Source organism: Brachycentrus maculatus, unplaced genomic scaffold, assembly GCF_059751285.1.
Source record: "Brachycentrus maculatus isolate JH-2025_06_01 unplaced genomic scaffold, ASM5975128v1 h1tg000996l, whole genome shotgun sequence".
Lineage (NCBI taxonomy): Eukaryota > Metazoa > Arthropoda > Insecta > Trichoptera > Brachycentridae > Brachycentrus > Brachycentrus maculatus.
The window spans coordinates 9,960-18,299 of record NW_028281714.1 but is presented as its reverse complement, the minus strand read 5'-3'; the positions used below and the strand labels follow the sequence as shown (position 1 = coordinate 18,299).

Here is an 8,340-nt window from a genome sequence, read left to right as displayed (position 1 = left end):
AATTGATCGAGCCGGTAAAACATGCTCAGTAGAACCAAGACAGCTTTAAATACAAAGCAACTGTATTAGATAGGCTCACAATCACGAAGAAATAGCCAACCTAACAAAGAACTCCGTAGCCTCAAGTGTATTTGACGCTGAACGAAAAAAGGAACATAGATTAACCTGCAAAGGAAGTGAAAGAGGTGAAAGAGGTGAAATAGGTGAAATAGATGAAATAGGTGTTAGAGGCGAAGTAGGTGAAATAGGTATTAGAGGCGAAGTAGGTGAAAGAAGTGAAACAGGTGAAGTAGGAGAAGGAAGTTAAGTAGGTGAAATATGTAGCAGAGATAAAATAAGTGAAATATGGAAAAGAGGATAGCCACATCTCAATAAATACTCCTCAGAATCTGGATAATAAAGATCACCAAATATCCGCCAGCTTCCAAGAGGAAATCAACACATCGAACATCATCAAACCATAAAAAAAGGATCTTTCTTAGGAGAAAAGAATGTAGTACAAAAATTCGAAGACAGACTTGAAAACATAACAAAAGAAAGATTATAAAGCGGAAAGGGATAAAAATTATAAGCTAGAAAAGGAGAAAGATTACAAACTGGAAAGGGAAAAAGATTATAAGCTGGATAAATATAATCAGAGGAAGGGGAATAGTCAGTACGAGAAGAAAGACTATAGCAGGGACTATAAGGACATAGATTCTAAAAACAAAGACTAAAAGGACCGGGAAAGAGACTATAAAGATAGGGACAAACATAGAGACCGATAAAGCCAAGGCCAAAAGTACTAGCACTCGAAGTGGAAAGACCAAAACTAATACCGGCAGGACGATAGGCGAAGGGAATCGAAGGAGAGGAGTCATAAGAGGTAGGATAAATACGAGAGGGAAAAGAAATATGAATCAAAGGGAAAACCATACGATAGAGACCGAGACAGACACTATCGTAAATGATATCCATTAGCCATATATCGGAAAATATAGGAAGTAGCATGCACTCACGGGATCAGAAAATGCTTAGTGATCACATACTTACATACAATCCGAAATCTTTAGATAAAATCAGGAATAGCCCATTGTTTTTTAATCTGATTCAAGTTGGTTTTATGCGTCTTTCCGTTGCTGTTGTTCGTTGATGAATGTTTACAGACTTTGTTTCACCCTGATCAGCCGCTCATTCATTATTCTCATGCATTAAACCTGATGGTTTTGAGTTTGGTTGGCTCTCTCCCAAGAGTTCGCCTAAGTTTTCTTCAATAATAATTTCTCCTGCTGCTTTTCACATGAGGAAATCTTCTCATAGTACTTATTCAATAGTGACACTCTTTCGAGTTATATCGACTCATTTCTTCTCTTTTCCTCCATTAAACTCATTTTCGTGCCTTCGAGCTTTTTATGACTCTCCGCGTACTTATTCCTCATGTAGCCGATTTGTTAGCATATTCCAACACTCATGTTGACCGTTTGTTCTTATTTTTCCATATAAAGTGCCCTCATGCTCAATAAGTCTTCTTTTTTGCCATTTTTTATAGTGATTTCATTGCGAATTGCTCTCATTTATTGTAGCAATTCGCTGTTAATTACCGTATGCTTTTCGATTTAATTCTTGCGTTGAGTAACTCGGCTCTGTCCAATTTATATTTGTCTTTTCAGATCTTCGAGGAACTCACAAACTTTGGTATACTATCTCTCTAATGTGTCTAACTGCTCAGCTTTTTTACATAAATCAGCCTGCCCTATATCTACTTGCTATGCTAGTCGATTATTTTCGGGTCGAATTTCCTATATTTTACACTTTAAATGCTTGATTCTTTTCATTTTCGCATGGAGACAAGACAAACATGACAAATTCTCATCGCTGATATTGCTAATCTTCTTTTTATTGGCGAACAGTTTGCTGCATATTTCGCTTTTGGATTATTCCTGGCGTGTGCAATTAATCCGACGAATCAGGCTGCTTTGATGCTGTGCGATTTACAGCTAGTGTTGCTCAGCTTGAAGTGCGATACTCTGACTATAATTGAGCTTTGATTTAAGCTTGGTGATCTACTGCCGAAGGAGAGTGACTATTTGATGGGTATGGCATATTTCTGGGTTTTAAATCATTTGGAAATTGCGAATTATATAGTGAATACTAAACACAACTATGTCATTATACACATTTCAAAGATCGAAACTGTTAAATTTGTGCCATTTAATTTATGCTGAGAAGTGTCCATAGCCTCAAGAAGACTAGAATCTAGCTCAAAGGCTTGGCTCAATAGGAGAGCTTTCTTCTTCCTTCTGCTCAGTCTTCTCACCCCGCCAAGACTCGTTGTTTCTCCCAGTCGTCCCCTGTTTCTACAAAGTTCCCACTCGCATCCACCAAACATAAACTGCATTTAACTAATAAGATAACCAATAGTGCCAGCACGACTTACCACATCAAAGATACCGCAATCGATAGCATGACTGGCAACGGAGCCGATAGCATGACTGCCATACATTCCAAAATTAATGATAACAGACTCATCAGTAGCTGCTCAATTTACGGCTTGCACAATGAGCAATAACTGAATAAATAGAATATCTATCATAATATGCAAAATAGCGTTGAAAATCAGCACTATCATCTAAACTGTAGCCAAACTTATAGTCAAAATCGAAATCACCATAATCGGAGTTTGTCAAAGAGTAGCTAAATTGCTCCAACCATCAGCCAGAATCGATAGAAGTTCAAAGAGAAACAGAGACAAAAATATAGGCAGAAATAGCAACATATAGACGAACAAAGAGAGGAAAAAAGAGAGGAACACGTAAATGTTCTTAAATTCACACCTGATGACTTGCCAGATGCCTTCATAGTTATTTAAAAACTGCTTAGCGAAGAAGCAAATGTCATATACCAATAAAAAATAAAGCAGCATTAGTAAAGCCTCGAATTATACAAAGAAATAGCTCGGCGGCGCGAACAAAAACACCAGCTGCAAAGAGACAAAGCAGTCGAAGAGCACGAGAAAGTTTATGGCATGTACATTGAGTTGATTCAAAAGTAAAAATATAAAAAGGAACAGCAGAGCTACATACTATAGAAAATCGCAAAGAATTCTTCTCATCGGTGTCACTATTCATATGAAGACGCTAACTGTTCGTACGAAGGGAGATTGACAGCAACTTTTAATTAAAAACAATGATTTTGCTTATTTTATGTCTGTTCGCCATTTCAAATTGAATCGCTAATTAATATTATGGAGAAGATTAAATAAATAAAATAAATAAAATATGCTAAAGTAAAGCACATCAAATGAAATAATGTAAAAATAAATAAATTAATAAGTAAATTAATATCAATAGAATAAAGTAAATAAATTAAAATAAATAAAGTAAAAATTAATTAAAAATAAAAATAAAGATAAATAAGTTAATTAAGCTAAGTAAACTAAAGCAAAAGCAAATAAAGCTTAATAAATAAATTGAAATGAACAAATCATTATCTTTCTTTAATTTTCCATACTTTTGAACATTCTTGAGTTCGCATTCATTTTAGATTATTCATGACCTTCCCGATTATTTCATAAGTGCCTCCTTCATCATTACTCTCATGCACTCGGGTCCTCATCATCTGCTTGCCCTTACTTCTTCACTTTCTGTTTCATTGGCCAGGACATGATCAGCAGCAATGTAGAATTTCTTTTTTCAAGCCATCGAAATTGATGTGATGAATTATTTGTGTCTGATGAAACCATTAGCTGTTTCTTTTTAGTAAATCGCTTGGTACTCTCTGATGCTGAGCTATTGAGATTGCAAGAAAGCCAAAGCCGATGTGATTCAGGAACTACACTGTGGCCGCTTTCTTAGAATCAAGTCAAATAGCTTAGCATCAGAGAGTCCCAAGCAACTTAATAAAAAAATGAATAAATCAATATTTAATATTAATTAATAAATAAATACAGTGCAATTCAATAGAGTACGATATTACGAAAATAGCCATCCATATATAATTCTGTCAAATGCATGATAAATGAAAATAGCCCTATAAAAAGCCATTGTCCAGCATTTATTGCAAGGGATGTTGCCAAATCAAAAATAATCATTTAAGTTTATTTCCCTTGCGACAGTTGTAGTTAAGGTCGCAGTGGCGTATAGATGAATGCAATTTTCTGAATTATCACTTCGTTGCATAATCTTCACTTCAAATTCGACATATTAAGATATTAACGAACAGCTAAATCTCTCTTAGAGGAATCCTGCCTTCCGAATCAAGAATTTCGATTTGCCATTTCAACAGGGTAATATGATTAAAGAAGTCGACTCAATTAACTCGAGCTATCCTCGGAAGGCGCAGCCAAACTCGCAATAATATCTGGTAACTTGATAACTGAGGAGAGTGAGCAATAATTGCAAATTCATCTTACTTACTAGGTAGAAAAGGGACTTGATAGCCATCAGACAAATGGTTAAGATGATGGATTATAATATAAATTTAATAAATTAAAAACAATTCATTAAATCCAGTTTATAATGACCATCGATTAATCAACAAGCGCATATATATGAAGCTTTACAATATTGAATAGGCAATTCTGGATTAGACTTTCTCCGATAGGCCTTTAGTTTTTGAAATTATGCACTTTTATTTATCATGTTCGCCGCTTCAAACCAAAAATTAATCTCAAAAAGGGGTAATTTCGATATGTAAGAAGACACAAATTTAGGAGGATATTTTAAATTAAATATTTTCTCTGCTCTTCATGAAAACCCATACTGAGGCTTTCAAAAGTACCAGTGAACCTCCACATCATAACGGCTCTTCGGGCTTAACTCGAACCACTGCCGAGTCACTTAAACTCTAAAACTTGCCCTAAATATATAAAAAAATGTGTGAATTAGATAAAGGCGCCTCAGGATTTGGCAAAATCCCTCATGAAAAAGATACCGAGGTCTATCCAAGGAAGCAGACTCAGGGGGGTGTAGAGCCCAATCTCATGCAGCTCTTACAGCAAATTCAAGGGCTTCAAAACACCCATCCCAAATAGGCATATCGGCAATATGAGGCAGAGGCATTCATCCTGAAAAAAAAAAGGACGTAAAAGTATACCTTTATTCAGGAATCAATATAGAGTTGGAGAAAGAATATTTCCAGTGAGTTCGCTAGCGCCAACAAACCACGATGAGCCGCACATCAACACTCAGATTCAATAAAAAAAACCGGGAAACAAAAATGCAATCAAGCTCCACAAGTTGCTAAAAAAATTCGCAGAGGCCAAATTTCACGAGGGAGGAAATCGGTTTTTAAATTTCATAGCCCTAAAGCACAAATTTCCCCTCCCTGAAAATATTACCACAGAGTCCAATGGGAACTACTATGTACATATTTCTGATATGACAGAGCGAAAATTAGCTCCGAAAGATCCGAAAGTATCAAAAAAACAACACGGCGTATCCACCTCTCGGAATCTAATTCGACTTTGCCAACAATGCTAATGACGAAGAGGAACCATAAAAGGTTGTGGAGTCTACCAACAGTGACATCTATGAAGCCGGAGTGGATTACTTCGAATAAAGGCCTGAAATAATTGTAGACCCAAGCTCATTCTTGATAAACAGCTTTAAGTCCTTTTTCTCGAAAAACAAAAAACAGATCTTCAAAGGGGCAAAGGTACTGACGCGGGTGAAGACCGAGAAATAGATGATTATGAAAAAAATCGCCTATCTTTGTGTCAAGGAGGTTGATCGAAGATATAAGAAGTGTTTAAAAAACCAAAGCGACTTCGTGATCCGAGCAAAAAAGATTCATCGATAGGGCCTCCTCTACTGGAAGAAAAGGGATAAAGAGCTGATCTAACTGAAAAAGAAAAAGGAAAAAATCGAGGCTGACATGAAGAAGAGAAACGAAGAAAAGCAAGAAGAGGAAACTCAGCAAAAGAAGCTATAATACTTGATGAAGCAGTCGGTTTTATATTCGCATTTCATGGCCAAGAAGCTCGGAATGGAGACCTAAAAACGGGAAGAAGTGATAGAAGGTTAAATGGATAACGATCCAGCAGGTATCGACGTGGAGGCAGCCCAGCTCAACGTGAACCAGATGATCAGCAAAAAAATGGAAGAAGTCGAAAAATTCGATGGGGCTGACCAGCTCGATTTTTCGAAGGTCGAAATCAAATAGGAGTAAGCCTAAATCACGGGGCCTCCTCCAATATTCCACGGAAAACTGAAAGACTATCAGTTGAAAGGGCTGAAATGGCTCTATAACCTGAATTTGCAAGGGATCAATGGGATCTTAGCCGATTAGATGGGTTTGGGCAAGACCATTCAAGCCATTGCTTTATTGGGCCACATTTCTTATACAAAAAATAGGTGGGGCCCCTTCTTAATTGTTTCGCCTAGCAGCACCCTTCATAATTGGCAGCAATAGTTTAAAAGGTTTTGTCCAGCTCTCAAAATTTTGCCCTACTGGGGAGGCATTAAGCAAAGAAAAGTCATCAGAAAGTACTTCTCAACAAAGAAATTCACTTCGAAGCATGACTCGCATTTCCATGTTGTTATAACCTCGTATCAGATGGCAGTAATGGATGAGAAGACCTTTAAGCGATTGAAATGGCAGTTTATCGTTTTGGATGAGGCTCACAACATAAAGAACACAATGTCTCAAAGATGGAATGTCCTTAAGGAATTTGAATCAAGGAGCAGACTTCTGCTTACAGGAACTCCCATTCAAAACAATATGGCATAACTCTGGGCGCTTTTGAATTTTATTATGCCCTAACTGTTTGATTCTCACGACTAGTTCAATTAATGGTTTTCCAAGGATATCGAAGCTCACAGTCAAGATCAAAAATAATTAGACAAAATCCAAATTCAAAGGCTTCATGCTATTTTGAAACCTTTTATGCTTCGTCGGGTCAAAAAGGACGTCGAACATGAAATCGGGAAGAAGCACGAACACAGAATATTCTGCGAAATGACTAAACGTCAAAAATTGTTGTATGATTCCATAAAATAGAAACTGAATGTGAAGGAGTTATTCAAAATGATTGAATCTAAAACCAAAGTATAAAATCTAATGAACTTGGTGATGCAGTTGCGAAAGGTGTGCAACCATCCGTAACTGTTTGAAAGAAGGCCAGCGAACTCTCCCTTTATGTTCCAGGAAATTTACTATTATACAGGATTCACTCCAATCAAAAGTGGAGATATCAAGACATTGTTCTTCAACTCTGTGAATCCGATAGTGTTTGAGCTCCCGAAATTGGTGTACGATGAGATCATCAGATACTCAGAACCCCTTCATAGGAGAAACTTAGCCCTAATGAATATATACACCGTACAGAATATGAAGAATAACCCAACTTTCGCTGCTCTTAGATTAATGAATCTGTCGTTTGGGGAGGTAGAGAGTTGCTTTAGGGAAGATCAGTTATATACGGCAATTTTGCTGATTCACTGGATGAAAAGAAATCCCTATAGTTCAATGTTTTCCACGCTGGAGCACATCGATCAATTGGGCCAGAAAACAATTGATGAGAGGTTTACTTTCCCCAAAAAGTTTGCAGGAGTCAAATTATTGAAGACCATTCTGATTCCCATTGCGGTTGCCCCTTCAATAATACCCGTTATTTCATCCGCACAATTTTATGAACGCTATCGGGAGTTGGCAAACAACAAATATCAGCAGTTTATTTTAGAAGGGAGATACCAGTAAAAATGGAGCCACTGCTTGCCTCTCAAAGAATGGAAAGGCATGTTGGCCGACGATGAAGTCGTAACAAAAATTGAGCTGGTAAATTTTGGGAATTTGGTTGCCGACTCTGCCAAGCTAAAGCAATTGGATATAATTCTAAAAACGATTCGCGCTAAGAACGATAAAGTGCTTGTATTCTGCCAAATGACCAAGATGTTGGACATCCTCGAGGACTTCATGAACATGAGAAAGTACCCATTCTTTAGGCTCGATGGCTCATGCAGCCTCTCGGATCGAAGAGACATGGTCAATGAGTTCCAAAAATAATCATCGAAGGTCTTTGTCTTCTTGCTATCGACCCGTGCAGGTAATTATCTATTCATGTATAGGTGGTCTGGGCGTGACTTTAACTGCTGCCAACAACGTCATCTTCTACGACAACGATTGGAACCCAACAATGGATGCCCAAGCAACTGACAGGGCTCACAGGATTGGGCAAACCCGAGATGTATACGTCTACCAACTGGTTACTAAAAACACCATCGAAGACCGGATCGTAAAAAGAGCAGAACAGAAGAAAACTGTCCAAAGCACAGTATATGAGGGAGGGTCGCTGAATATTTTCAAGAAAGACATCATGGAGTTAATGGCAGACGAGCTAGGAGTCGAGGATAAACTGGAGCA

General features: G+C 37.5%; 1 protein-coding gene across 1 annotated transcript; it reads left to right on the top strand.

Annotated features, from left to right (window-relative positions):
• The first annotated feature begins 6,003 nt into the window (after positions 1–6,003).
• Positions 6,004–8,008, top strand: LOC148299688 (uncharacterized). Its single transcript, XM_088275813.1, is given in 1 exon segment — positions 6,004–8,008. A coding segment is annotated over 1 exon segment (1,674 nt). The 3' UTR covers positions 7,678–8,008.
• The last annotated feature ends 332 nt before the right edge of the window (positions 8,009–8,340 follow it).